Consider the following 27,807-nt stretch of genomic DNA (forward strand, 5'->3'; position numbering starts at 1 on the left):
ATTATTGTATGGATGCTTTGCAATGAGCTGCAAATTTCTGCCACATACACCGACATGCAGATTTGTGAAATGGTGAAAATGTCACCAGAATGTTGCAATTGTGCAAAGAAATGAGCAAAACTGGTTTGGGGAAATTCACTCATCAATAGAACTGAGGTGGGTCTTATAGTCTGTGCAGAAACTGTAATACTCATAGACGTTTAGATGCTTCATATGCCATGTGTTTTTTGTCTTTTATATAAAACACATGATGACACATTTTCTGGTAATCAGTGCAACCATGGCCTGGGTCATATCAGGACATAGTGGTGACTGGAGGACAGTTATATAAATGATACATAGCTGTAATGCAGCATCGCCTACTGTTTGCTTCCAATCACTGCAGTCATGCCCTGAGTCATTTCAGGATATAGAGAAGACAAGTGAATTAATGTAAGTAAAAGGCACATCGGGAAATCACAGGCAGAATCGTTACAGCATTAGAGAGAATGGGATTCCTTGGGCATTTCTGTGAATCCCATTAGCTCTCATTGCGGCTCTTATAAGGCTCTGCATACGAGTTCTGAGTAGGGATGATCACAGATGTGCAAATTGTTCCGAGTTGATGCAAATTTATGCAAATTTGTATGCAAATATATGCAGCTGAAAATGGACCAATCACTTTAAACCTGGGTTTAAATTGATTGGTCACTTTTCAAACTGCATCCATTTGCATCAAAATTTGCATAATTTTGGAACAAATGGTACTCTCTGAGAGGCACTTGGCACAGTAGCAGACCAGTTTTGTAAATGCTCCATCATGTTGCCTGAGGAAGCGGGTCACTTCCGCGAAACGCGTTGTATTGTACTGGAGTATGTAAATAAATTATTTTGTAGAAAACTGATCAGCATTTTCTTGTGTCTGCCCGGAGGAGGTAAGTCCACAACAAACGCCTCATTTTGAACGTGTTAGATCTTTTTATCCTCCTGGCGCCTCTGTATCTGTACTACGTCATACATATCCACTCTTGGTGGAGGGGTGTTGCCCCCTTTTTTCCTTGATCTACAGAGAGCGACTTCCTAATCCTGAGTGGGGTCAGGTCTAATCTCCCCACCTGCCTTTACAGTGGTTGCCTATGCGGTAACCCTGACTTGTGAGTATACTGCACATACTCTTTCCACACACCTTCATTTACCAGTGCATACTACACTATATTGGGCTCTCAGTGTCCCTCTTTTGTTTTCTTTCTCTCCTGATGTCTTCATCTGCTCTCTTCTTCACTTTCTCTCTTCTTGTCTTCTTCTGCTGTCCTCTCATCTTCTCTCATCGTGTCTTCCTCTTCTCTCATCTTGTCTTCCTCTGCTCTCCTCTCATCTTCTCTCATCTTGTCTTCCTCTGCTCTCATCTTGTCTTCCTCTGCTCTCATCTTGTCTTCCTCTGCTCTCATCGTGTCTTCCTCTGCTCTCATGTTGTCTTCCTCTGCTCTCATCTTGTCTTCCTCTGCTCTGCTCTCCTCTCCTCTGCTCTCATCTTGTCTTCCTCTGCTCTCCTCTCATCTTCTCTCATCTTGTCTTCCTCTGCTCTCATCTTCTCTCATCGTGTCTTCCTCTTCTCTCATCTTGTCTTCCTCTGCTCTCCTCTCCTCTGCTCTCATCTTGTCTTCCTCTGCTCTCATCTTGTCTTCCTCTGCTCTCCTCTCATCTTCTCTCATCTTGTCTTCCTCTGCTCTCATCTTGTCTTCCTCTGCTCTCCTCTCCTCTGCTCTCATCTTGTCTTCCTCTGCTCTCATCGTGTCTTCCTCTGCTCTCATCTTGTCTTCCTCTGCTCTCCTCTCCTCTGCTCACATCTTGTCTCCCTCTGCCCTCAACTTGTCTTCCTCTGCTCTCATCTTGTGTTCCTCTGCTTTTCTCTTGTCTTCCTCTGCTCTCCTCTCATCTTCTCTCATCTTGTCTTCCTCTGCTCTCATCTTGTCTTCCTCTGCTCTCATCTTGTCTTCCTCTGCTCTCATCGTGTCTTCCCCTGCTCTCATCTTGTCTTCCTCTGCTCTCATCTTGTCTTCCTCTGCTCTCCTCTCCTCTCATCTTGTCTTCCTCTGCTCTCATCTTGTCTTCCTCTGCTCTCATCTTGTCTTCCTCTGCTCTCATCTTGTCTTCCTCTGCTCTCCTCTCATCTTCTCTCATCTTGTCTTCCTCTGCTCTCCTCTCTTCTGCTCTCCTCTTGTCTTCCTCTGCTCTAAATCTTGTCTTCCTCTGCTCTCATCGTGTCTTCCTCTGCTCTCATCTTGTCTTCCTCTGCTCTCCTCTCCTCTGCCCTCATCTTGTCTCCCTCTGCCCTCATCTTGTCTTCCTCTGCTCTCATCTTGTCTTCCTCTGCTTTTCTCTTGTCTTCCTCTGCTCTCCTCTCATCTTGTCTTCCTCTGCTCTCATCTTGTCTTCCTCTGCTCGCATCGTGTCTTCCTCTGCTCTCCTCTCCTCTGTTCTCATCTTGTCTTCCTCTGCTCTCATCTTGTCTTCCTCTGCTTTTCTCTTGTCTTCCTCTGCTCTCCTCTCATCTTCTCTCATCTTGTCTTCCTCTGCTCTCATCATGTCTTCCTCTGCTCTCCTCTCATCTTCTCTCATCTTGTCTTCCTCTGCTCTCATCTTGTCTTCCTCTGCTCTCATCGTGTCTTCCTCTGCTCTCATCTTGTCTTCCTCTGCTCTCATCGTGTCTTCCTCTGCTCTCATCTTGTCTTCCTCTGCTCTCCTCTCCTCTTCTCTCATCTTGTCTTCCTCTGCTCTCCTCTCCTCTTCTCTCATCTTGTCTTCCTCTGCTCTCCTCTCCTCTGCTCTCATCTTTTCTTCCTCTGCTCTCCTCTACTCTTCTCTCATCTTGTCTTCCTCTCCTCTCCTCTTCTCTCATCTTATCTTCCTCTGCTCTCCTCACTTCTTCTCTCATCGGGCCATATGCAATTCACTTTTTCACCTGACTTTTCTCCTAGTTGATATTTTGAAACTTGTCAGTAAATTGATTTTTAAACCATTAGCAAGCAAAGAAATGCTCAAAATAATTTTGATAGTACTTTTTACCTACTTTTTGATACTTTTTCCATTGCAAAGTGCTAAAATGTTATTTTAAATGGAAGATGACATTTTTTCTCCTAGAAGAAAACTCAGGTGAAGAAGAGAATTGCATATGGCCCATCTTGTCTTCCTCTGGTCTCCTCTCCTCTTCTCTCATCTTGTCTTCCTCTGGTCTCCTCTCCTCTTCTCTCATCTTGTCTTCCTCTGGTCTCCTCTCCTCTTCTCTCCTCTTCTCTTCCTCTGCTCTCCTCTCCTTTTCTCTCATCTTGTCTTCCTCTGCTCTCCTCACTTCTTCTCTCATCTTGTCTTCCTCTGCTCTCCTCTCCTCTTCTCTCATCTTGTCTTCCTCTGCTCTCTTCTCCTCTTCTATCATCTTGTCTTCCTCTGCTCTCCTCTCCTCTCATCTTGTCTTCCTCTGCTCTCCTCTTCTCTCATCTTGTCTTCCTCTGCTCTCCTCACTTCTTCTCTCATCTTGTCTTCCTCTCCTCTCCTCTTCTCTCAGCTTGTCTTTCTCTGCTCTCCTCTTCTCTCATCTTGTCTTTCTCTGCTCTCCTCTTCTCTCATCTTGTCTTCCTCTCCTCTCCTCTTCTCTCATCTTGTCTTTCTCTGCTCTCCTCTTCTCTCATCTTGTCTTCCTCTCCTCTCCTCTTCTCTCATCTTGTCTTCCTCTGCTCTGCTCTCCTCTTCTCTCCTCTTGTCTTCCTCTGCTCTCCTCTTCTCTCATCTTGTCTTCCTCTGCTCTCCTCTTCTCTCATCTTGTCTTCCTCTGCTCTCCTCACTTCTTCTCTCATCTTGTCTTTCTCTGTTCTCCTCGTCTCTCATCTTGTCTTTCTCTGCTCTCCTCTTCTCTCATCTTGTCTTTCTCTGCTCTCCTCACTTCTTCTCTCATCTTGTCTTCCTATCCTCTCCTTTCTTCTTCTCTCATCGTGTCTTTCTCTGCTCTCCTCTTCTCTCATCTTGTCTTCCTCTGCTCTCCTCACTTCTTCTCTCATCTTGTCTTCCTCTCCTCTCCTTTCCTCTTCTCTCATCTTGTCTTCCTCTGCTCTCCTCTCCTCTTCTCTCATCTTGTCTTCCTCTGCTCTCCTCTCCTCTTCTCTCATCTTGTCTTCCTCTGCTCTCCTCTCCTTTTCTCTCATCTTGTCTTCCTCTGCTCTCCTCTCCTCTTCTCTTCTCTCATCCTGTCTTCCTCTTCTCTCATCTTGTCTTCCTCTGCTCTCCTCTCCTCTTCTCTCATCTTGTCTTCCTCTGCTCTCCACTCCTCTTCTCTCATCTTGTCTTCCTCTGCTCTCCTCTCCTCTTCTCTCATCTTGTCTTCCTGTGCTCTCCTCTCCTCTTCTCTCATCTTGTCTTCCTCTGCTCTCCTCTCCTCTTCTCTCATCTTGTCTTCCTCTGCTCTCCTCTCCTCTTGTCTTCCTCTGCTCTCCTCTCCTCTTCTCTCATCTTGTCTTCCTCTGCTCTCCTCTTCTCTCATCTTGTCTTCCTCTGCTCTCCTCTCCTCTTCTCTCATCTTGTCTTCCTCTGCTCTCCTCTTCTCTCATCTTGTCTTCCTCTGCTCTCCTCTCCTCTTCTCTCATCTTGTCTTCCTCTGCTCTCATCTTGTCTTCCTCTGCTCTCATCTTGTCTTTCTTTGCTTTTCTCTTGTCTTCCTCTGCTCTCATCTTTTCTTCCTCTGCTCTCATCTTTTCTTCCTCTGCTCTCCTCTCCTCTGCTCTCATCTTGTCTTCCACATACTCTTTCCACACACATCTTGTCTTCCACATACTCTTTCCACACACCTTCATTTACCAGTGCATACTACACTATATTGGGCTCTCAGTGTCCCTCTTTTGTTTTCTTTCTCTCCTGATGTCTTCATCTGCTCTCTTCTTCACTTTCTCTCTTCTTGTCTTCTTCTGCTGTCCTCTCATCTTCTCTCATCGTGTCTTCCTCTTCTCTCATCTTGTCTTCCTCTGCTCTCCTCTCATCTTCTCTCATCTTGTCTTCCTCTGCTCTCACCTTGTCTTCCTCTGCTCTCATCTTGTCTTCCTCTGCTCTCATCGTGTCTTCTTCTTCTCTCATGTTGTCTTCCTCTGCTCTCATCTTGTCTTCCTCTGCTCTGCTCTCCTCTCCTCTGCTCTCATCTTGTCTTCCTCTGCTCTCCTCTCATCTTCTCTCATCTTGTCTTCCTCTGCTCTCATCTTCTCTCATCGTGTCTTCCTCTTCTCTCATCTTGTCTTCCTCTGCTCTCCTCTCCTCTGCTCTCATCTTGTCTTCCTCTGCTCTCATCTTGTCTTCCTCTGCTCTCCTCTCATCGTCTCTCATCTTGTCTTCCTCTGCTCTCATCTTGTCTTCCTCTGCTCTCCTCTCCTCTGCTCTCATCTTGTCTTCCTCAGCTCTCATCGTGTCTTCCTCTGCTCTCATCTTGTCTTCCTCTGCTCTCCTCTCCTCTGCTCTCATCTTGTCTCCCTCTGCCCTCATCTTGTCTTCCTCTGCTCTCATCTTGTCTTCCTCTGCTTTTCTCTTGTCTTCCTCTGCTCTCCTCTCATCTTCTCTCATCTTGTCTTCCTCTGCTCTCATCTTGTCTTCCTCTGCTCTCATCGTGTCTTCCTCTGCTCTCATCTTGTCTTCCTCTGCTCTCATCGTGTCTTCCCCTGCTCTCATCTTGTCTTCCTCTGCTCTCATCTTGTCTTCCTCTGCTCTCCTCTCCTCTGCTCTCATCTTGTCTTCCTCTGCTCTCATCTTGTCTTCCTCTGCTCTCATCTTGTCTTCCTCTGCTCTCCTCTCATCTTCTCTCATCTTGTCTTCCTCTGCTCTCATCTTGTCTTCCTCTGCTCTCCTCTCCTCTGCTCTCATCTTGTCTTCCTCTGCTCTCATTGTGTCTTCCTCTGCTCTCATCGTGTCTTCCTCTGCTCTCATCTTGTCTTCCTCTGCTCTCCTCTCCTCTGCTCTCATCTTGTCTCCCTCTGCCCTCATCTTGTCTTCCTCTGCTCTCATCTTGTCTTCCTCTGCTTTTCTCTTGTCTTCCTCTGCTCTCCTCTCATCTTCTCTCATCTTGTCTTCCTCTGCTCTCATCTTGTCTTCCTCTGCTCTCATCTTGTCTTCCTCTGCTCGCATCGTGTCTTCCTCTGCTCTCCTCTCCTCTGCTCTCATCTTGTCTTCCTCTGCTCTCATCTTGTCTTCCTCTGCTCTCATCTTGTCTTCCTCTGCTTTTCTCTTGTCTTCCTCTGCTCTCCTCTCATCTTCTCTCATCTTGTCTTCCTCTGCTCTCATCGTGTCTTCCTCTGCTCTCATCTTGTCTTCCTCTGCTCTCCTCTCATCTTCTCTCATCTTGTCTTCCTCTGCTCTCATCGTGTCTTCCTCTGCTCTCATCTTGTCTTCCTCTGCTCTCATTGTGTCTTCCTCTGCTCTCATCTTGTCTTCCTCTGCTCTCCTCTCCTCTTCTCTCATCTTGTCTTCCTCTGCTCTCCTCTCCTCTGCTCTCATCTTGTCTTCCTCTGCTCTCCTCTCCTCTGCTCTCCTCTTTTCTTCCTCTGCTCTCCTCTACTCTTCTCTCATCTTGTCTTCCTCTCCTCTCCTCTTCTCTCATCTTATCTTCCTCTGCTCTCCTCACTTCTTCTCTCATCGGGCCATATGCAATTCACTTTTTCACCTGACTTTTCTCCTAGTTGATATTTTGAAACTTGTCAGTAAATTGATTTTTAAACCATTAGCAAGCAAAGAAATGCTCAAAATAATTTTGATAGTACTTTTTACCTACTTTTTGATACTTTTTCCATTGCAAAGTGCTAAAATGTTATTTTAAATGGAAGATGAAATTTTTTTCTCCTAGGAGAAAACTCAGGTGAAGAAGAGAATTGCATATGGCCCATCTTGTCTTCCTCTGGTCTCCTCTCCTCTTCTCTCATCTTGTCTTCCTCTGGTCTCCTCTCCTCTTCTCTCATCTTATCTTCCTCTGCTCTCCTCTCCTTTTCTCTCATCTTGTCTTCCTCTGCTCTCCTCACTTCTTCTCTCATCATTTCTTCCTCTGCTCTCCTCTCCTCTTCTCTCATCTTGTCTTCCTCTGCTCTCTTCTCCTCTTCTCTCATCTTGTCTTCCTCTGCTCTCCTCTCCTCTCATCTTGTCTTCCTCTGCTCTCCTCTCCTCTTCTCTCATCTTGTCTTCCCCTGCTCTCCTCTCCTCTTCTCTCATCTTGTCTTCCTCTGCTCTCCTCACTTCTTCTCTCATCTTGTCTTCCTCTGCTCTCCTCTCCTCTTCTCTCATCTTGTCTTCCTCTGCTCTCCTCTCCTCTTCTCTCATCTTGTCTTCCTCTGCTCTCCTCTCCTCTTCTCTCATCTTGTCTTCCTGTGCTCTCCTCTCCTCTTCTCTCATCTTGTCTTCCTCTGCTCTCCTCTTCTCTCATCTTGTCTTCCTCTGCTCTCATCTTGTCTTCCTCTGCTCTCCTCTCCTCTGCTCTCATCTTGTCTTCCTATGCTCTCATCTTGTCTTCCTCTGCTCTCCTCTCATCTTCTCTCATCTTGTCTTCCTCTGCTCTCATCTTGTCTTCCTCTGCTCTCCTCTCCTCTGCTCTCATCTTGTCTTCCTCTGCTCTCATCGTGTTTTCCTCTGCTCTCATCTTGTCTTCCTCTGCTCTCCTCTCCTCTGCTCACATCTTGTCTCCCTCTGCCCTCAACTTGTCTTCCTCTGCTCTCATCTTGTCTTCCTCTGCTTTTCTCTTGTCTTCCTCTGCTCTCCTCTCATCTTCTCTCATCTTGTCTTCCTCTGCTCTCATCTTGTCTTCCTCTGCTCTCATCTTGTCTTCCTCTGCTCTCATCGTGTCTTCCCCTGCTCTCATCTTGTCTTCCTCTGCTCTCATCTTGTCTTCCTCTGCTCTCCTCTCCTCTGCTCTCATCTTGTCTTCCTCTGCTCTCATCTTGTCTTCCTCTGCTCTCATCTTGTCTTCCTCTGCTCTCATCTTGTCTTCCTCTGCTCTCCTCTCATCTTCTCTCATCTTGTCTTCCTCTGCTCTCCTCTCTTCTGCTCTCCTCTTGTCTTCCTCTGCTCTAAATCTTGTCTTCCTCTGCTCTCATCGTGTCTTCCTCTGCTCTCATCTTGTCTTCCTCTGCTCTCCTCTCCTCTGCCCTCATCTTGTCTCCCTCTGCCCTCATCTTGTCTTCCTCTGCTCTCATCTTGTCTTCCTCTGCTTTTCTCTTGTCTTCCTCTGCTCTCCTCTCATCTTGTCTTCCTCTGCTCTCATCTTGTCTTCCTCTGCTCGCATCGTGTCTTCCTCTGCTCTCCTCTCCTCTGTTCTCATCTTGTCTTCCTCTGCTCTCCTCTCATCTTCTCTCATCTTGTCTTCCTCTGCTCTCATCTTGTCTTCCTCTGCTCTCATCGTGTCTTCCTCTGCTCTCATCTTGTCTTCCTCTGCTCTCATCGTGTCTTCCCCTGCTCTCATCTTGTCTTCCTCTGCTCTCATCTTGTCTTCCTCTGCTCTCCTCTCCTCTGCTCTCATCTTGTCTTCCTCTGCTCTCATCTTGTCTTCCTCTGCTCTCATCTTGTCTTCCTCTGCTCTCCTCTCCTCTGCTCTCATCTTGTCTTCCTCTGCTCTCATTGTGTCTTCCTCTGCTCTCATCGTGTCTTCCTCTGCTCTCATCTTGTCTTCCTCTGCTCTCCTCTCCTCTGCTCTCATCTTGTCTCCCTCTGCCCTCATCTTGTCTTCCTCTGCTCTCATCTTGTCTTCCTCGGCTTTTCTCTTGTCTTCCTCTGCTCTCCTCTCATCTTCTCTCATCTTGTCTTCCTCTGCTCTCATCTTGTCTTCCTCTGCTCTCATCTTGTCTTCCTCTGCTCGCATCGTGTCTTCCTCTGCTCTCCTCTCCTCTGCTCTCATCTTGTCTTCCTCTGCTCTCATCTTGTCTTCCTCTGCTCTCATCTTGTCTTCCTCTGCTTTTCTCTTGTCTTCCTCTGCTCTCCTCTCATCTTCTCTCATCTTGTCTTCCTCTGCTCTCATCGTGTCTTCCTCTGCTCTCATCTTGTCTTCCTCTGCTCTCATTGTGTCTTCCTCTGCTCTCATCTTGTCTTCCTCTGCTCTCCTCTCCTCTTCTCTCATCTTGTCTTCCTCTGCTCTCCTCTCCTCTGCTCTCATCTTGTCTTCCTCTGCTCTCCTCTCCTCTGCTCTCATCTTTTCTTCCTCTGCTCTCCTCTACTCTTCTCTCATCTTGTCTTCCTCTCCTCTCCTCTTCTCTCATCTTATCTTCCTCTGCTCTCCTCACTTCTTCTCTCATCGGGCCATATGCAATTCACTTTTTCACCTGACTTTTCTCCTAGTTGATATTTTGAAACTTGTCAGTAAATTGATTTTTAAACCATTAGCAAGCAAAGAAATGCTCAAAATAATGTTGATAGTACTTTTTACCTACTTTTTGATACTTTTTCCATTGCAAAGTGCTAAAATGTTATTTTAAATGGAAGATGAAATTTTTTTCTCCTAGGAGAAAACTCAGGTGAAGAAGAGAATTGCATATGGCCCATCTTGTCTTCCTCTGGTCTCCTCTCCTCTTCTCTCATCTTGTCTTCCTCTGGTCTCCTCTCCTCTTCTCTCATCTTATCTTCCTCTGCTCTCATCTCCTTTTCTCTCATCTTGTCTTCCTCTGCTCTCCTCACTTCTTCTCTCATCTTGTCTTCCTCTGCTCTCCTCTCCTCTTCTCTCATCTTGTCTTCCTCTGCTCTCTTCTCATCTTCTCTCATCTTGTCTTCCTCTGCTCTCCTCTCCTCTCATCTTGTCTTCCTCTGCTCTCCTCTCCTCTTCTCTCATCTTGTCTTCCCCTGCTCTCCTCTCCTCTTCTCTCATCTTGTCTTCCTCTGCTCTCCTCACTTCTTCTCTCATCTTGTCTTCCTCTGCTCTCCTCTCCTCTTCTCTCATCTTGTCTTCCTCTGCTCTCCTCTCCTCTTCTCTCATCTTGTCTTCCTCTGCTCTCCTCTCCTCTTCTCTCATCTTGTCTTCCTGTGCTCTCCTCTCCTCTTCTCTCATCTTGTCTTCCTCTGCTCTCCTCTTCTCTCATATTGTCTTCCTCTGCTCTCCTCTCCTCTTGTCTTCCTCTGCTCTCCTCTCCTCTTCTCTCATCTTGTCTTCCTCTGCTCTCCTCTCCTCTTCTCTCATCTTGTCTTCCTCTGCTCTCCTCTCCTCTTCTCTCATCTTGTCTTCCTCTGCTCTCCTCTTCTCTCATCTTGTCTTCCTCTGCTCTCCTCTCCTCTTCTCTCATCTTGTCTTCCTCTGCTCTCCTCTCCTCTTCTCTCATCTTGTCTTCCTCTGCTCTCCTCTTGTCTTCCTCTGCTCTCATCTTGTCTTTCTCTGCTTTTCTCTTGTCTTCCTCTGCTCTCATCTTTTCTTCCTCTGCTCTCATCTTTTCTTCCTCTGCTCTCCTCTCCTCTGCTCTCATCTTGTCTTCCACATACTCTTTCCACACACCTTCATTTACCAGTGCATACTACACTATATTGGGCTCTCAGTGTCCCTCTTTTGTTTTCTTTCTCTCCTGATGTCTTCATCTGCTCTCTTCTTCACTTTCTCTCTTCTAGTCTTCTTCTGCTGTCCTCTCCTCTTCTCTCATCTTGTCTTCCTCTGCTCTCCTCTCATCTTCTCTCATCTTGTCTTCCTCTGCTCTCATCTTGTCTTCCTCTGCTCTCATCTTGTCTTCCTCTGCTCTCATCGTGTCTTCCTCTTCTCTCATGTTGTCTTCCTCTGCTCTCATCTTGTCTTCCTCTGCTCTACTCTCCTCTCCTCTGCTCTCATCTTGTCTTCCTCTGCTCTCCTCTCATCTTCTCTCATCTTGTCTTCCTCTGCTCTCATCTTCTCTCATCGTGTCTTCCTCTTCTCTCATCTTGTCTTCCTCTGCTCTCCTCTCCTCTGCTCTCATCTTGTCTTCCTCTGCTCTCATCTTGTCTTCCTCTGCTCTCCTCTCATCTTCTCTCATCTTGTCTTCCTCTGCTCTCATCTTGTCTTCCTCTGCTCTCCTCTCCTCTGCTCTCATCTTGTCTTCCTCTGCTCTCATCGTGTCTTCCTCTGCTCTCATCTTGTCTTCCTCTGCTCTCCTCTCCTCTACTCTCATCTTGTCTCCCTCTGCCCTCATCTTGTCTTCCTCTGCTCTCATCTTGTCTTCCTCTGCTTTTCTCTTGTCTTCCTCTGCTCTCCTCTCATCTTCTCTCATCTTGTCTTCCTCTGCTCTCATCTTGTCTTCCTCTGCTCTCATCGTGTCTTCCTCTGCTCTCATCTTGTCTTCCTCTGCTCTCATCGTGTCTTCCCCTGCTCTCATCTTGTCTTCCTCTGCTCTCATCTTGTCTTCCTCTGCTCTCATCTTGTCTTCCTCTGCTCTCCTCTCCTCTGCTCTCATCTTGTCTTCCTCTGCTCTCATCTTGTCTTCCTCTGCTCTCATCTTGTCTTCCTCTGCTCTCCTCTCATCTTCTCTCATCTTGTCTTCCTCTGCTCTCATCTTGTCTTCCTCTGCTCTCCTCTCCTCTGCTCTCATCTTGTCTTCCTCTGCTCTCATTGTGTCTTCCTCTGCTCTCATCGTGTCTTCCTCTGCTCTCATCGTGTCTTCCTCTGCTCTCATCTTGTCTTCCTCTGCTCTCCTCTCCTCTGCTCTCATCTTGTCTCCCTCTGCCCTCATCTTGTCTTCCTCTGCTCTCATCTTGTCTTCCTCTGCTTTTCTCTTGTCTTCCTCTGCTCTCCTCTCATCTTCTCTCATCTTGTCTTCCTCTGCTCTCATCTTGTCTTCCTCTGCTCTCATCGTGTCTTCCTCTGCTCTCATCTTGTCTTCCTCTGCTCTCATCGTGTCTTCCCCTGCTTTCATCTTGTCTTCCTCTGCTCTCATCTTGTCTTCCTCTGCTCTCCTCTCCTCTGCTCTCATCTTGTCTTCCTCTGCTCTCATCTTGTCTTCCTCTGCTCTCATCTTGTCTTCCTCTGCTCTCCTCTCATCTTCTCTCATCTTGTCTTCCTCTGCTCTCATCTTGTCTTCCTCTGCTCTCCTCTCCTCTGCTCTCATCTTGTCTTCCTCTGCTCTCATTGTGTCTTCCTCTGCTCTCATTGTGTCTTCCTCTGCTCTCATCGTGTCTTCCTCTTCTCTCATCTTGTCTTCCTCTGCTCTCCTCTCCTCTGCTCTCATCTTGTCTCCCTCTGCCCTCATCTTGTCTTCCTCTGCTCTCATCTCATCTTCTCTCATCTTGTCTTCCTCTGCTCTCATCTTGTCTTCCTCTGCTCTCATCTTGTCTTCCTCTGCTCGCATCGTGTCTTCCTCTGCTCTCCTCTCCTCTGCTCTCATCTTGTCTTCCTTTGCTCTCATCTTGTCTTCCTCTGCTCTCATCTTGTCTTCCTCTGCTTTTCTCTTGTCTTCCTCTGCTCTCCTCTCATCTTCTCTCATCTTGTCTTCCTCTGCTCTCATCGTGTCTTCCTCTGCTCTCATCTTGTCTTCCTCTGCTCTCCTCTCATCTTCTCTCATCTTGTCTTCCTCTGCTCTCATCGTGTCTTCCTCTGCTCTCATCTTGTCTTCCTCTGCTCTCCTCTCCTCTTCTCTCATCTTGTCTTCCTCTGCTCTCCTCTCCTCTGCTCTCATCTTGTCTTCCTCTGCTCTCCTCTCCTCTCCTCTGCTCTCATCTTTTCTTCCTCTGCTCTCCTCTACTCTTCTCTCATCTTGTCTTCCTCTCCTCTCCTCTTCTCTCATCTTATCTTCCTCTGCTCTCCTCACTTCTTCTCTCATCGGGCCATATGCAATTCACTTTTTCACCTGACTTTTCTCCTAGTTGATATTTTGAAACTTGTCAGTAAATTGATTTTTAAACCATTAGCAAGCAAAGAAATGCTCAAAATAATTTTGATAGTACTTTTTACCTACTTTTTGATACTTTTTCCATTGCAAAGTGCTAAAATGTTATTTTAAATGGAAGATGATTTTTTTTTTCTCCTAGGAGAAAACTCAGGTGAAGAAGAGAATTGCATATGGCCCATCTTGTCTTCCTGTGGTCTCCTCTCCTCTTCTCTCATCTTGTCTTCCTCTGGTCTCCTCTCCTCTACTCTCATCTTATCTTCCTCTGCTCTCCTCTCCTTTTCTCTCATCTTGTCTTCCTCTGCTCTCCTCACTTCTTCTCTCATCTTGTCTTCCTCTGCTCTCCTCTCCTCTCATCTTGTCTTCCTCTGCTCTCTTCTCCTCTTCTCTCATCTTGTCTTCCTCTGCTCTCCTCTCCTCTCATCTTGTCTTCCTCTGCTCTCCTCTCCTCTTCTCTCATCTTGTCTTCCTCTGCTCTGCTCTCCTCTCCTCTTCTCTCATCTTGTCTTCCTCTGCTCTCCTCACTTCTTCTCTCATCTTGTCTTCCTCTCCTCTCCTCTTCTCTCATCTTGTCTTTCTCTGCTCTCCTCTTCTCTCATCTTGTCTTTCTCTGCTCTCCTCTTCTCTTCTCTCATCTTGTCTTCCTCTCCTCTCCTCTCCTCTTCTCTCATCTTGTCTTTCTCTGCTCTCCTCTTCTCTCATCTTGTCTTCCTCTCCTCTCCTCTTCTCTCATCTTGTCTTCCTCTGCTCTGCTCTCCTCTTCTCTCATCTTGTCTTCCTCTGCTCTCCTCTTCTCTCATCTTGTCTTCCTCTGCTCTCCTCACTTCTTCTCTCATCTTGTCTTCCTCTCCTCTCCTCTTCTCTCCTCTTGTCTTTCTCTGTTCTCCTCGTCTCTCATCTTGTCTTTCTTTGCTCTCCTCTTCTCTCATCTTGTCTTTCTCTGCTCTCCTCACTTCTTCTCTCATCTTGTCTTCCTCTCCTTTCTTCTTCTCTCATCGTGTCTTTCTCTGCTCTCCTCTTCTCTCATCATGTCTTCCTCTGCTCTCCTCACTTCTTCTCTCATCTTGTCTTCCTCTCCTCTCCTTTCCTCTTCTCTCATCTTGTCTTCCTCTGCTCTCCTCTCCTCTCATCTTGTCTTCCTCTGCTCTCCTCTCCTCTTCTCTCATCTTGTCTTCCTCTGCTCTCCTCTCCTTTTCTCTCATCTTGTCTTCCTCTGCTCTCCTCTCCTCTCATCTTGTCTTCCTCTTCTCTCATCTTGTCTTCCTCTGCTCTCCTCTCCTCTTCTCTCATCTTGTCTTCCTCTGCTCTCCTCTCCTCTTCTCTCATCTTGTCTTCCTCTGCTCTCCTCTCCTCTTCTCTCATCTTGTCTTCCTCTGCTCTCCTCTCCTCTTCTCTCATCTTGTCTTCCTCTGCTCTCCTCTCCTCTTCTCTCATCTTGTCTTCCTCTGCTCTCATCTTGTCTTCCTCTGCTCTCATCTTGTCTTCCTCTGCTCTCATCTTGTCTTTCTCTGCTTTTCTCTTGTCTTCCTCTGCTCTCATGTTTTCTTCCTCTGCTCTCATCTTTTCTTCCTCTGCTCTCCTCTCCTCTGCTCTCATCTTGTCTTCCTCTGCTCTCCTCTTCTCTCATCTTTTCTTCCTCTGCTCTCCTCTGCTCTCCTCTTCTCTCATCTTGTCTTCCTCTGCTCTCCTCTTCTCTCATCTTGTCTTCCTCTGCTCTCCTCTTTCATCTTGTCTTCCTCTGCTCTCCTCTCCTCTTCTCTCATCTTGTCTTCCTCTCCTCTCCTCTTCTCTCCTCTTGACTTCCTCTGCTCTCCTCTCCTCTTCTCTCATCTTGTCTTCCTCTGCTCTCCTCTCCTCTTCTCTCATCTTGTTTTCCTCTGCTCTCCTCTTCTCTCATCTTGTCTTCCTCTGCTCTCCTCTCCTCTTCTCTCATCTTGTCTTCCGCTGCTCTCCTCTCCTCTTGTCTTCCTCTGCTCTCCTCTCCTCTTCTCTCATCTTGTCTTCCTCTGCTCTCATCTTGTCTTCCTCTGCTCTCATCTTGTCTTTCTCTGCTTTTCTCTTGTCTTCCTCTGCTCTCATCTTTTCTTCCTCTGCTCTCATCTTTTCTTCCTCTGCTCTCCTCTCCTCTGCTCTCATCTTGTCTTCCTCTGCTCTCCTCTTCTCTTATCTTGTCTTCCTCTGCTCTCCTCTCCTCTCCTCTTTTCTCATCTTGTCTTCCTCTGCTCTCCTCTTCTCTCATCTTGTCTTCCTCTGCTCTCCTCTCCTCTTCTCTCATCTTGTCTTCCTCTGCTCTCCTCTCCTCTTCTCTCATCTTGTCTTCCTCTCCTCTCCTCTCCTCTCATCTTGTCTTTCTCTGTTCTCCTCGTCTCTCATCTTGTCTTTCTCTGCTCTCCTCTTCTCTCATCTTGTCTTTCTCTGCTCTCCTCTCCTCTTCTCTCATCTTGTCTTCCTCTGCTCTCCTCTCCTCTTCTCTCATCTTGTCTTCCTCTGCTCTCCTCTCCTCTTCTCTCATCTTTTCTTCCTCTGCGCTCTCCTTTCCTTTTCTCTCATCTTGTCTTCCTCTGCTCTCCTCTCCTCTTCTCTCATCTTGTCTTCCTCTTCTCTCATCTTGTCTTCCTCTGCTCTCCTCTCCTCTTCTCTCATCTTGTCTTCCTCTGCTCTCCTCTCCTCTCATCGTGTCTTCCTATGCTCTCCTCTCCTCTTCTCTCATCTTGTCTTCCTCTGCTCTCCTCTCCTCTTCTCTCATCTTGTCTTCCTCTGCTCTCCTCTCCTCTTCTCTCATCTTGTCTTCCTCTGCTCTCCTCTCCTCTTCTCTCATCTTGTCTTCCTCTGCTCTCCTCTCCTCTTCTCTCATCTTGTCTTCCTCTGCTCTCCTCTCCTCTCATCTTGTCTTCCTCTGCTCTCATCTTGTCTTCCTCTGCTCTCATCTTGTCTTTCTCTGCTTTTCTCTTGTCTTCCTCTGCTCTCATCTTTTATTCCTCTGCTCTCATCTTTTCTTCCTCTGCTCTCCTCTCCTCTGCTCTTATCTTGTCTTCCTCTGCTCTCCTCTTCTCTCATCTTGTCTTCCTCTGCTCTCCTCTCCTCTCCTCTCCTCTTCTATCATCTTGTCTTCCTCTGCTCTCCTCTTCTCTCATCTTGTCTTCCTCTGCTCTCCTCTCCTCTTCTCTCATCTTGTCTTCCTCTGCTCTCCTCTCCTCTTCTCTCATCTTGTCTTCCTCTCTTCTCCTCTTCTCTCATCTTGTCTTCCTCTGCTCTGCTCTCCTCTTCTCTCATCTTGTCTTCCTCTGCTCTCCTCTCCTCTTGTCTCATCTTGTCTTCCTCTGCTCTCCTCTCCTCTTCTCTCATCTTTTCTTCCTCTGCGCTCTCCTCTCCTTTTCTCTCATCTTGTCTTCCTCTGCTCTCCTCTCCTCTTCTCTTCTCTCATCTTGTCTTCCTCTTCTCTCATCTTGTGATCCTCTGCTCTCCTCTCCTCTTCTCTCATCTAGTCTTTCTCTGCTCTCCTCTCCTCTTCTCTCATCTTGTCTTCCTCTGCTCTCCTCTCCTTTTCTCTCATCTTGTCTTCCTCTGCTCTCCTCTCCTCTTCTCTCATCTTGTCTTCCTCTTCTCTCATCTTGTCTTCCTCTGCTCTCCTCTCCTCTTCTCTCATCTAGTCTTTCTCTGCTCTCCTCTTCTCTCATCTTGTCTTCCTCTCCTCTCCTTTCCTCTTCTCTCATCTTGTCTTCCTCTGCTCTGCTCTCCTCTTCTCTCATCTTGTCTTCCTCTGCTCTCCTCTTCTCTCATCTTGTCTTCCTCTGCTCTCCTCACTTCTTCTCTCATCTTGTCTTCCTCTCCTCTCCTCTTCTCTCATCTTGTCTTTCTCTGTTCTCCTCGTCTCTCATCTTGTCTTTCTCTGCTCTCCTCTTCTCTCATCTTGTCTTTCTCTGCTCTCCTCACTTCTTCTCTCATCTTGTCTTCCTCTCCTCTCCTTTCTTCTTCTCTCATCGTGTCTTTCTCTGCTCTCCTCTTCTCTCATCTTGTCTTCCTCTGCTCTCCTCTCCTCTTCTCTCATCTTGTCTTCCTCTCCTCTCCTTTCCTCTTCTCTCATCTTGTCTTCCTCTGCTCTCCTCTCCTCTTCTCTCCTCTTGTCTTCCTCTGCTGTCCTCTCCTCTTCTCTCATCTTGTCTTCCTCTGCTCTCCTCTCCTTTTCTCTCATCTTGTCTTCCTCTGCTCTCCTCTACTCTTCTCTTCTCTCATCTTGTCTTCCTCTTCTCTCATCTTGTCTTCCTCTGCTCTCCTCTCCTCTTCTCTCATCTTGTCTTCCTCTGCTCTCCTCTCCTCTTCTCTCATCTTGTCTTCCTCTGCTCTCCTCTCCTCTTCTCTCATCTTGTCTTCCTCTGCTCTCCTCTCCTTTTCTCTCATCTTGTCTTCCTCTGCTCTCCTCACTTCTTCTCTCAGCTTGTCTTCCTCTCCTCTCCTTTTGTCTTTCTCTGCTCTCCTCTTCTCTCATCTTGTCTTCCTCTGCTCTCCTCTTCTCTCATCTTGTCTTCCTCTGCTCTCCTCTCCTCTCATCTTCCTCTGCTCTCCTCTTCTCTCATCTTGTCTTCCTCTGCTCTCCTCTCCTCTTCTCTCATCTTGTCTTCCTCTGCTCTCCTCTCCTCTTCTCTCATCTTGTCTTCCTCTGCTCTCCTCTTCTCTCATCGTGTCTTCCTCTCCTCTCCCCTTTTCTCCTCTTCTCTCATCTTGTCTTTCTCTGCTCTCCTCTTCTCTCATCTTGTCTTTCTCTGCTCTCCTCTTCTCTCATCTTGTCTTTCTCTGCTCTCCTCTTCTCTCATCTTGTCTTCCTCTGCTCTCCTCTCCTCTTCTCTCATCTTGTCTTCCTCTGCTCTCCTCTCCTCTTCTCTCATCTTGTCTTCCTCTGCTCTCCTCTCCTCTTCTCTCATCTTGTCTTCCTCTGCTCTCCTCTCCTCTTCTCTCATCTTGTCTTCCTCTGCTCTCCTCTCCTCTTCTCTCATCTTGTCTTCCTCTCCTCTCCTCTTGTCTCATCTTGTCTTCCTCTGCTCTGCTCTCCTCTTCTCTCATCTTGTCTTCCTCTGCTCTCCTCTTCTCTCATCTTGTCTTCCTCTGCTCTCCTCACTTCTTCTCTCTTCTTGTCTTCCTCTGCTCTCCTCTTGTCTTGCTCTCCTTTCCTGTTGTCGCCCTCTGCTCTCCTCTTCACTTTCTCTCTTCTTGTCTTGCTCTCTCTTTTCTCTCCTATCTGCCTCTCCTTTCATGTCCTAAAAATCTTTTTTTTAAGTAATTAGACTCCATTCACCTGAAGAAGGTGGCTTAGCCTGATTAACCATGTTGTACAGTAAAAGTGTAATCCTGCCCATTTGTGTGATCTCTAGAGAGGCATGTCTCCCCCAATCTTCACCTGTTTTGATATTTATCTCTGATTGCATTTCCAAATTTGCATTACACGCTATACATTCTCAGTAGGCGGCCCTTGTAGGGGAACACAGATTACTTGCAGTGGTTATCCTGGAGATAGTGACTGCAGCAACCTTAGAATCATCTTTATTTGCCAAGTACGACGATTGACGTACCTGGAATTATTATTGGTTCACATGCTCTTGGCAGTCCATACAACTTAACATTAACAGACATAAAGCTGAACAGTGACATGAGAAACATGTATTAGCAGAACGAAAATCATGACATCACACTGTTTTAAAATACTGAATGAAACATGAGGTAAAACATCGAATGCGGTATTGTACCGACCCTTTATTTTTTACTGAACGCTTCTAAGTGAATTGAAGGGATTTTGTATTAATAGTATAAACCAACATTTGTGCTTGTTTCTGCCCTGTGACTGTGAAATCGGTGGCTTCAAGTTGTGCAGATCTGATTCCATCTGACACAACTCCATGTTCTGCTTTTGGAGTCGCTCGGCTGTACAAGGCTGCGCTTCTCTCTTGTCTGTGATCAGTATTGCTGCACACCTGACAATGTTATGTGAGGGTTTTTATATCAGAGCAGAGGCCTCACAGGAGCAAGGCCTGGCCCGGGTAATCTGGGGCGCCTGGCTGCCCCAGGCGGATGGGAAGAAGCAGGAGGAATGACAGGACTGAAGCCATTAAACATATAAATAGCTTAAAGTGAACCGATCACCAGGGAATGGATAGGAGGCTCTGTGTGTACAGTGAGGTACTGCACCACCTCACTGCCACCTGCTGAGCTGACCTCAAGGTACTGCACCACCTCACTGCCACCTGCTGAGCTGACCCCGAGGTACTGCACCTCCTCACTGCCACCTGCTGAGCTGACCTCAAGGTACTGCACCACCTCACTGCCCCCTGCTGAGCTGACCTCAAGGTACTGCACCACCACGTCACTGCCACCTGCTGAGCTGACCCCGAGGTACTGCACCACCTCACTGCCACCTGCTGACCTGACCCCCGAGGTACTGCACCACCTCACTGCCACCTGCTGAGCTGACCCCGAGGTACTGCACCTCCTCACTGCCACCTGCTGAGCTGACCCTGAGGTACTGCACCACCTCACTGCCACCTGCTGACCTGACCCCCGAGGTACTGCACCACCTCACTGCCACCTGCTGAGCTGACCCCGAGGTACTGCACCTCCTCACTGCCACCTGCTGAGCTGACCCCCGAGGTACTGCACCTCCTCACTGCCACCTGCTGAGCTGACCCCCGAGGTACTGCACCACCTCACTGCCACCTGCTGAGCTGACCCCCGAGGTACTGCACCACCTCACTGCCACCTGCTGAGCTGACCCCGAGGTACTGCACCTCCTCACTGCCACCTGCTGAGCTGACCTCAAGGTACTGCACCACCTCACTGCCCCTTGCCGAGCTGACCCAGGGGTACTGCACCTCCTCACTGCCACCTGCTGAGCTGACCTCAAGGTACTGCACCACCTCACTGCCACCTGCTGAGCTGACCCCCGAGGTACTGCACCTCCTCACTGCCACCTGCTGAGCCGACCCCGAGGTACTGCACCTCCTCACTGCCACCTGCTGAGCTGACCCAGGGGTACTGCACCACCTCACTGCCCCCTGCTGAGCTGACCTCAAGGTACTGCCACCTGCTGAGCTGACCCCGAGGTACTGCACCACCTCACTGCCACCTGCTGACCTGACCCCCGAGGTACTGCACCACCTCACTGCCACCTGCTGAGCTGACCCCGAGGTACTGCACCTCCTCACTGCCACCTGCTGAGCTGACCCCGAGGTACTGCACCACCTCACTGCCACCTGCTGAGCTGACCCCGAGGTACTGCACCTCCTCACTGCCACCTGCTGAGCTGACCCCCGAGGTACTGCACCTCCTCACTGCCACCTGCTGAGCTGACCCCCGAGGTACTGCACCACCTCACTGCCACCTGCTGAGCTGACCCCCGAGGTACTGCACCACCTCACTGCCACCTGCTGAGCTGACCCCGAGGTACTGCACCACCTCACTGCCACCTTCTGAGCTGACCCCCGAGGTACTGCACCACCTCACTGCCACCTGCTGACTTGACCCCCGAGGTACTGCACCTCCTCACTGCCACCTGCTGAGCTGACCCCGAGGTACTGCACCTCCTCACTGCCACCTGCTGAGCTGACCCCGAGGTACTGCACCACCTCACTGCCACCTGCTGAGCTGACCCCGAGGTACTGCACCTCCTCACTGCCACCTGCTGAGCTGACCCCGAGGTACTGCACCTCCTCACTGCCACCTGCTGAGCTGACCCCGAGGTACTGCACCACCTCACTGCCACCTGCTGAGCTGACCCCGAGGTACTGCACCTCCTCACTGCCACCTGCTGAGCTGACCCCGAGGTACTGCACCTCCTCACTGCCACCTGCTGAGCTGACCTCAAGGTACTGCACCACCTCACTGCCACCTGCTGAGCTGACCTCAAGGTACTGCACCTCCTCACTGCCACCTGCTGAGCTGACCCCGAGGTACTGCACCTCCTCACTGCCACCTGCTGAGCTGACCCCCGAGGTACTGCACCACCTCACTGCCACCTGCTGAGCTGACCCCCGAGGTACTGCACCACCTCACTGTCACCTGCTGAGCTGACCCCGAGGTACTGCACCACCTTACTGCCACCTGCTGAGCTGACCTCAAGGTACTGCACCACCTCACTGCCACCTGCTGAGCTGACCCCGAGGTACGGCACCACCTCACTGCCACCTGCTGAGCTGACCCCGAGGTACTGCACCACCTCACTGCCACCTGCTGAGCTGACCCCCGAGGTACTGCACCTCCTCACTGCCACCTGCTGAGCCGACCCCGAGGTACTGCACCTCCTCACTGCCACCTGCTGAGCTGACCCAGGGGTACTGCACCACCTCACTGCCCCCTGCTGAGCTGACCTCAAGGTACTGCACCACGTCACTGCCACCTGCTGAGCTGACCCCGAGGTACTGCACCACCTCACTGCCACCTGCTGACCTGACCCCCGAGGTACTGCACCACCTCACTGCCACCTGCTGAGCTGACCCCGAGGTACTGCACCTCCTCACTGCCACCTGCTGAGCTGACCCTGAGGTACTGCACCACCTCACTGCCACCTGCTGAGCTGACCCCCGAGGTACTGCACCTCCTCACTGCCACCTGCTGAGCTGACCCCGAGGTACTGCACCTCCTCACTGCCACCTGCTGAGCTGACCCCGAGGTACTGCACCACCTCACTGCCACCTGCTGAGCTGACCCCGAGGTACTGCACCTCCTCACTGCCACCTGCTGAGCTGACCCCGAGGTACTGCACCTCCTCAGTGCCACCTGCTGAGCTGACCCCGAGGTACTGCACCACCTCACTGCCACCTGCTGAGCTGACCCCGAGGTACTGCACCTCCTCACTGCCACCTGCTGAGCTGACCCCGAGGTACTGCAATTCCTCACTGCCACCTGCTGAGCTGACCTCAAGGTACTGCACCACCTCACTGCCACCTGCTGATCTGATCTCAAGGTACTGCACCTCCTCACTGCCACCTGCTGAGCTGACCCCGAGGTACTGCACCTCCTCACTGCCACCTGCTGAGCTGACCCCCGAGGTACTGCACCACCTCACTGCCACCTGCTGAGCTGACCCCCGAGGTACTGCACCACCTCACTGCCACCTGCTGAGCTGACCCCGAGGTACTGCACCACCTTACTGCCACCTGCTGAGCTGACCTCAAGGTACTGCACCACCTCACTGCCACCTGCTGGGCTGACCCCGAGGTACTGCACCACCTCACTGCCACCTGCGGAGCTGCCCCCGAGGTACTGCACCACCTCACTGCCACCTGCTGAGCTGACCCCCGAGGTACTGCACCTCCTCACTGCCACCTGCTGAGCTGACCTCAAGGTACTGCACCACCTCACTGCCCCTTGCCGAGCTGACCTCGAGGTACTGCACCACCTCCCCACCACCTGCTGAGCTGACCCCGAGGTACTGCACCTCCTCACTGCCACCTGCTGAGCTGACCCAGAGGTACTGCACCTCCTCACTGCCACCTGCTGAGCTTACCCCCGAGGTACTGCACCCCCTCACTGCCTCCTGCTGAGCTGACCCCGAGGTACTGCACCTCCTCACTGCCACCTGCTGAGCTGACCCCGAGGTACTGCACCTCCTCACTGCCACCTGCTGAGCTGACCTCGAGGTACTGCACCACCTCCCCGCCACCTGCTGAGTTGACCCCGAGGTACTGCACCACCTCACTGCCACCTGCTAAGCCGACCCCGAGGTACTGCACCACCTCACTGCCACCTGCTGAGCTGACCCCCGAGGTACTGCACCACCTCACTGCCACCTGCTGAGCCGACCCAGAGGTACTGCACCACCTCACTGCCACCTGCTGAGCTGACCTCGAGGTACTGCACCACCTCCCCACATCCTGCTTGAGTTGACCCCGAGGTACTGCACCACCTCACTGCCACCTGCTAAGCCGACCCCGAGGTACTGCACCACCTCACTGCCACCTGCTGAGCTGACCCCGAGGTACTGCACCACCTCACTGGCACCTGCTGAGCTGACTCAGAGGTACTGCACCACCTCACTATTACCTGCTGAGCTGACCCCGAGGTACTGCACCACCTCACTGCCACCTGCTGAGCTGACCCCGAGGTACTGCACCACCTCACTGCCACCTGCTGAGCTGACCCCGAGGTACTGCACCACCTCACTGCCACCTGCTGAGCTGACTCAGAGGTACTGCACCACCTCACTGCCACCTGCTGAGCTGACTCAGAGGTACTGCACCACCTCACTGCCACCTGCTGAGCTTACCCCGAGGTACTGCACCCTCACTGCCTCCTGCTGAGCTGACCCCAAGATACTGCACCACCACCTGCTGAGGGGACCCCGAGGTACTGCACCACCTCACTGCCACCTGCTGAGCTTACCCCGAGGTACTGCACCACCTCACTGCCACCTGCTGAGCTGACCCAGAGGTACTGCACCACCTCACTGCCACCTGCTGAGCTGACCCCGAGGCACTGCACCACTTCACTGCCACCTGCTAAGCTGACCCCGAGGTACTGCACCACCTCACTGCCACCTGCTGACCTGACCCCGAGGTACTGCACCACCTCACTGCCACCTGCTGAGCTGACCCCGAGGCACTGCACCACTTCACTGCCACCTGCTAAGCTGACCCCGAGGTACTGCACCACCTCACTGCCACCTGCTGACCTGACCCCGAGGTACTGCACCACCTCACCGCCACCTGCTGAGCTGACCCCCGAGGTACTGAACCACCTCACTGCCACCTGCTGACCTGACCCCGAGGTACTGCACCACCTCACCGCCACCTGCTGAGCTGACCCAGAGGTACTGCACCTGCTGAACTGACCCCAAGGTACTGCATCGCCTCACTGCCACCTGCTGAGCTGACCCAGAGGTACTGCACCACCTTACTGCCACCCTCTGAGCTGACCCAGAGGTACTGCACCACCTCACTGCCACCTGCTGAACTGACCCCAAGGTACTGCATTGCCTCACTGCCACCTGCTGAGCTGACCCAGAGGTACTGCACTACCACTACTGCCACCCTCTGAGCTGACCCAGAGGTACTGTACCATCTCACTGTCACCTGCTGAGCTGAGCCCGGGGGGCATGTTTTGATATTCGCCCACCACTACACATGCCCCACCTTATGATGTAAGAAGGGATCACAGCTTTATTTTTCCTGTCTCCAGCCTGGATATTTATAGAGCTGATGTATATTTAGTCACACAGACGATGGAAGGAGGTGGGAATCACTGACGGATTCTCCTACACATCACTGCAGGAGTTTTCTGTCAGAGGACGGCTGCAGGGGATTCCTGATCATAGCTGCAGTGATGAAATCATTATCATAATTATATAATATTATTCAGAAGGATGCGTTTCCAATTAACTGTTCACATTCACATGTAGTGAAATGTTTCCGTGCGCACCGTCCAGGAATACGTCAGTGCTGCGTAGCAGTGGCATAACAATAGAGGCTGCCGCTACTGCATCCGCAGGGGGGCCCAGGGCCTCTCTGGGGCCCACTCAGGGCTGTTTTGGGGGGAAGGAGGAGTCACAGCATGAGGGGAGAGCATTGGTCCCCAAATTGGCCAGGAGGGGGGCCACTCCCCCCCCCCCCCCCCCTCACCTCGGCCTCTCCCCTCAGCGCTTCCCCTCCAGTATTAAACAGGTGGCAGCAGCGGCAGCAGGAACACAGGCATACCGCTGTGTTCCACCGCTGAGGTCTGATCTGCCCCCAAAACGGCCCTGAGCAGGGGGGGTAGAGGGCGTCCAGATTTTCGCAGAGGGGCCCAGTGATTTCTAGTTACACCCCTGCTGCGTAGTAATATAGCAGACACTTACACAGAGACATGTGAACGTCTGATCTACTTGTCCAATCAAGTCTGGTGTCCAGCCAATCAGATTGCGTCAGCTGAGTTCTAGCGTCTGTTCTGTTTAGAATATTGTACAGTTTATGAGTACCTTTAGAAGCACACTAGATATTCTAGAAATTGCCCAACTTTTTGAGATGAGAAAGAGGGACACTTAAGCCACACCCCTGTCACACCCCTGACCACACCCCATCACAACCTTAGTCACACATACCATAAAGATTTCATAAGAAAAATATGTTGTTTTATAATTCAAACCACACTGGTCATTTCTAACCTGGTTCATTTTCCTTCATATTAACATTTTAAAATTAGTAATATATCAATTTAATTAGTAAAAATTAGTAATATATCAATTTAATTAGTAAAAATTAGTAATATATCAATTTAAAAGGATGGGAATAAAGTTTAGAGTCAATCAAACACATTTTTAGTAGAGAAATATATATATGTACACAGGGTCGGCCCTAGACTTTTTGCCGCCTGAGGCCCGTGCCTCTTACGAGTAGCAGCTGCTTCTATTTAAGGCTGGAGGGGAGCGCAGATCGGGGGACCCAGGCGAGGGAGGGGGGGGGGGGTCCGACCCCCCTCCCCGCCGCTAGGCCCAATACCCCCGTCCTGCCAGCTACCCCTCCAGCTCGGCGGCTGGCTCCCTGCACCCACGGACGGGCGGGTGCTGCCCCTGGAAATGTGCCGCCTGAGGCAAAAGTTTCACCCCGCCTCATGAGCGGGCCGGCCCTGTATGTACATAGAAAGAGGGACAAAGTCCTGAAAGAGGGACAAATGAGGAGGAAAGAGGGACAGAGGGACAGGGCTCCCAAAGAGGGACTGTCACTCCGAAAGAGGGACAGTTGGGAGCTATGCTAAAAGATATGTAACAGCCTTTAACCTTTAAACAAAAAACATGTATTTCTTAAAGCTGACACACATCCTAAAATAAATCTGCACTTTTTCTACTTCCTGATTTATGGAAGCAGACATGTTGTTAACCTCCTGTGCTTTCAAATGGCCTGATCTGCCATCTCTGCCATAGGCAGTCATGTGACAAGGGGGAGAGATCAGATTACAACTTATGATTAGACACAAATGAGGGGGAATTAAAGTGGACCTGAACTCAGAAAGTCCTCTCTGCTCTAAAATATATACAATGGCATAATAACCTTTAAAGGGGTTCTGTGGAGGGGTTCAAAAAAACGAAAACTGACACTTACCTGGGGCTTCTATTGGCCCCCTGCAGCTGTCATGTCCCATGCTGCCCTCCTACGATCCTCCATTCCCCGCCGCCGGTCCCGGACCAATCTTGTGTCTAACTAGACTGCGGTCGCGCGGACGTAGACGCACTTGTGCGTTCTCCCGCGTGCGTCATCAGCTCCCGATGACGCCCGCGGGAGCAAGCACTATTCGTCTAGTTAGACGAATATTAGAACTGGATCCCTTTCAAAAGTACAGTGACTGTTTCCCGGCAGAACTCAATCCCTTGTGTGATAGTGCAGGGCCTGCCCATGTCCATTTCTATTCTGGTAATGTAAATCCTTATGTTTAATGTGCACAACTAGGGAGCTGAACAATTTTAAATATATAAAGGCTAAAACACAGACACATTTATCAAAACCACAGGAAAACTGCTGCAAAATTGGAGCATGTGACCAGATTGAGGGTTCTGATTGGCCGCTCTGACTTTTTGCACTAATTTTCCTTTCCACCAATATTGATAAATCAAATTTTCCCCCAAAGTAAAGTAGGGTTTACTGAACTCAGAACATCCTCCCTGTTCTGAAAGATACGCAACAGCATAAATACCTTTAAAGAAAAGCATTTCTTTGTCACAGCTGATACAAATCCTGCAATAAATCTGCAGTTTGTCTACTTCCTGCTTTCATGGAAGCAGACCTATTGTTAACATCCTGTGCTTACAAATGAGCTTATCTGCCGTGGCAGTCAGGTGACATGGGGAGAGATCAAATTACAACTTGTGATTAGACACAAATGAGGAGGAAATAGACATGCTAAACACTCTAAATACATACAGGGTGCATTTCTCTGTTTTCCTTCTGTTTTGTGCAAGAGTTCAGGTCCAGCTTTAAGCGCTGTCGATTTTTAAAATCTCGTTAAAAGCGCTTGTGCAATTTAGCGGTATGTGAGTGATCCTGCACCATTTCTAGAGCGTTTGCGCTTCAATGCAAGGTATTAGGAAATCGCAAAGTGCTTGAAAAAGCGATTTGGTGAGCGCTTTAAAAAAAAAAACAACATTGTAATTAATCAGTTCCAGGGTCAAGAGTTCACTTTCTTTCCGAGCGCAAATCAGCCCAGAAAGTGCAGCTGAGAGCACTTGTAAAAGAGCTCACAAAAGCGCTCAGTGCTTGCGACTGCGCTGGCGATTTATAATGTGAACAAGGCCTAAGGCATGTCACAGCAAAATGAAACAGAAATTATTAAATGGCTCATTTTGTTTTGAAGTTAAATAATCCAGACGCAGTGGCTGAATCGCTCTTTAGATTTTTATTTCATTTCTGGTAGAAGAGATTCCCGCAGTTCGCTGCTGCGTCCTTGTAAATGATGATCTGTAACAAGCAGATGGAATAAGATACATAATATAGGCATGCAGTACACAGGCGAGGCAGCGGGAGCAGATTGTGCTGCTTCTGGTTACCGGAAGATTCTGCCAATAACATTCCACTGATGAGGGGGGATTGTCACATGGTCTGTGTACAATGGAAAGGTTTACACTGTTCCAAGGCCACTGACTGTAAAGGTGGCCATACACTGATAGATTTGCAGAAGATTCGACCATCGGATAGATTTCAGTCAGATGCCTGTCATGTCGAATCTGACAGTAATCTATCTGATGTGTGCCACACACTAGGAACAGATTTTTTGGAAATCGATCTAAATGCATTATTGGACCATTAGATCCAATGCAACTCTATGGGCCATCAATCTGCTGCCAGCAGAAGATCGACCTAGATTTTCCATCCTGTCAGATAGATCAAATCGAACGAAATCGGCCGCAAATAAATCAATCGATCGCATGATCAGAAATTGATTCTATCAAATCTATCGATTCCATAGAATCAATTGGTCAACGATGGCTGAAATCGACCAGTGTATGGGCCCTTTTAGTATAGCTCACAACTGTCCTCCTTTTGGAGGTTCA

General features: G+C 49.6%; 2 protein-coding genes across 2 annotated transcripts in view; one reads left to right on the top strand and one right to left on the bottom strand.

Annotated features, from left to right (window-relative positions):
• The window catches only part of CPNE7 (copine 7), a 212,482-nt gene that overhangs the window by 34,204 nt on the left and 150,471 nt on the right, over positions 1-27,807 (top strand). The window lies entirely within an intron of this gene.
• LOC137538650 (golgin subfamily A member 6-like protein 25) lies at positions 3,188-14,369 on the bottom strand (the record flags this gene model as incomplete). The annotated part of the gene is given in 7 exon segments (XM_068260930.1): positions 3,188-3,400; positions 4,020-4,217; positions 7,231-7,412; positions 9,519-9,747; positions 9,866-10,210; positions 13,861-13,929; positions 14,079-14,369. Coding segments are annotated over 7 exon segments (1,527 nt in total), but the record flags the coding sequence as incomplete, so codon positions are not given.

The sequence above is a fragment of the Hyperolius riggenbachi genome, chromosome 11, assembly GCF_040937935.1.
Source record: "Hyperolius riggenbachi isolate aHypRig1 chromosome 11, aHypRig1.pri, whole genome shotgun sequence".
NCBI classification, from domain to species: domain Eukaryota; kingdom Metazoa; phylum Chordata; class Amphibia; order Anura; family Hyperoliidae; genus Hyperolius; species Hyperolius riggenbachi.